The sequence below is a fragment of the Nuphar pumila genome, chromosome 11 (assembly GCF_984573655.1).
Source record: "Nuphar pumila chromosome 11, dmNupPumi1.hap1.1, whole genome shotgun sequence".
NCBI classification, from domain to species: domain Eukaryota; kingdom Viridiplantae; phylum Streptophyta; class Magnoliopsida; order Nymphaeales; family Nymphaeaceae; genus Nuphar; species Nuphar pumila.
The window spans coordinates 101,818,234-101,820,161 of NC_143259.1; the positions used below are offsets into that span (position 1 = coordinate 101,818,234).

Sequence of the window (1,928 nt, forward strand, 5' to 3'; positions counted from 1 at the left end):
TTTATGGTCACCCTTATGATAGTTTGAAAAAGTTTGAGACATCAAAAGAGAAGAGAGAGAGAGAGCAGGTGAACTTAGAAATGACATTTATGAGTTAATCGTCACTTCCATTCCCACCCCACCCCACGCGCTACATGTCAAAAGTGGGCCACCCATGTCTGTCTAGTCCTTTCTCTCTCGCCAGTTTTTTTTTTTTGTTTGTTTTCTTCTCCCCCCCCCCCCCCCCCACCTCCTCTTCTATATTTATACACGCTTCCTCCATCAGTCTTATTTTATCTCGCCATACTTTTCTGCCATACCAATTCCTCTCAACACGTATAATATCTCCTTCAACCAACTTCTCTTCGTGCACCCATCTCTTGAGTTGCATGCCTTGACATATGGATTTCAAGTAAGAGTTTTGAAAAAGATCACAATAACCTCCTTTTCTTTCTTTTTCTCTCTTTTGCTGTTCAAAACCTCTTATGTTACAAAATACCCATCTCAAAATCCTTCTGCAATTCATCAAAACATCCGCCCCAGAACACCACTTTCACCAAAAGGAAGAAACCCCATCTTCCAAAACCAAGAGCACAAATAAAATACTCTCACAGATTTTTCAGGTTTTGTGAGATAAGTAAACAAGTATCACTGACTATGGAGAATCCACCAGTTGGAGTTGGAGTTGTAGTAGTAACCAGTGGCAAAGCCAAAGACTCATCCCCTGCTCCCAGCAGGTATGAATCTCAAAAGAGAAGAGACTGGAACACCTTCGGCCAGTACCTCAAGAACCACAGGCCTCCCTTAGCCCTCTCAAGGTGCAGTGGTGCTCATGTTCTAGAATTCCTGAGGTACTTGGACCAGTTTGGCAAGACCAAGGTGCATAACCCAATATGTCCCTTCTTCGGCCACCCCATGCCTCCTGCACCATGCCCCTGCCCTCTCCGCCAAGCCTGGGGCAGCCTCGACGCTTTGATTGGACGCCTTCGTGCTGCCTTCGAAGAGAACGGCGGTCAGCCCGAGGCCAACCCCTTCGGTGCGCGCGCGGTTCGCCTGTACCTGCGCGAGGTCCGCGAGCTGCAGGCGAAGGCGAGAGGGATCGCCTACGAGAAGAAGAAAAGGAAGCCATCAACGAAGCCATCGCCGCTCCAACTATCAACATCATCGTCGTCGTCTTCTTCTTCCTCCTCATCGACGTCTTCGCCTTTAATGGCTTTGCCTCAGAGTCAGAGCTTCCATCACCATCATGAGATACTGGTAGGTACGCCAGTGGTCAGTGTGGGGGAGACCAATATGATGGGTTCGACGATGGTGGTCGCCTCCAACTCGGGTGGGGGTGCTATGATGAGAGCCTTGTCAGTGCTGAACTAGCTAGCCTCGATCGGTTTTTTCTCTTTGTTGTGGATCTTACCTAAAGGTATGGGTGAAATACAGAAGGTATCATCAATGGCCCATCTCTCTTAGTCCAAGGCGCACTGCTTTCTTTCTTTCTTTTTTAATGAATTTAGTAGGATTAGATAATATATGACTTTTTATGTAATGTAATGACTTAAGGAGACGGTAGTAGTGAGTATAAGCAGTATGTATATTATAGAAGTTTGTGTATCGGGTAGGATTATTGCAGCACCACTGTGGTACTGTCAAGAAACGTGGATGCCATTTAAGACTTGTTTCTTACTAATATCCCTGTGATTTTCTCTCTTTCTTTGTCTTTTGGAGCTTTGGATCTCTCTCTCTCTCTCTCGATATGTTTTGATATGGGTACTGTTGTGGTCTGTTACCTCTGGTGGTTGTGCATGCGCTATACTATTTGTGGCTCTCTCTCTCTCTCTCTCTCTCTCTCTCTCTCTCTCTCATAGTTGATATGGAAGTAACTTTTAACACCTCTTGGTTGAATGCATTTGTATACTTTTTAATGGCCATATATGTTCTGCGAGCAACACCAGTTC

The 1,928-nt window shown here is 45.6% G+C and overlaps 1 protein-coding gene across 1 annotated transcript; it reads left to right on the forward strand.

Annotated features, from left to right (window-relative positions):
• The first annotated feature begins 291 nt into the window (after window positions 1-291).
• On the forward strand, window positions 292-1,680 carry LOC149822627 (protein G1-like1). The gene has a single exon (XM_089981176.1). The coding sequence runs from the start codon at window positions 637-639 to the stop codon at window positions 1,348-1,350; it is 714 nt and encodes a 237-aa protein (XP_089837302.1). The 5' UTR covers window positions 292-636; the 3' UTR covers window positions 1,351-1,680.
• Window positions 1,681-1,928: the final 248 nt, after the last annotated feature.

Coding starts and splice junctions, on each gene's coding strand:
- LOC149822627 (XM_089981176.1), top strand. CDS start 637: ATGGAGAATCCACCAGTTGGAGTTGGAGTTGTAGTAGTAACCAGTGGC.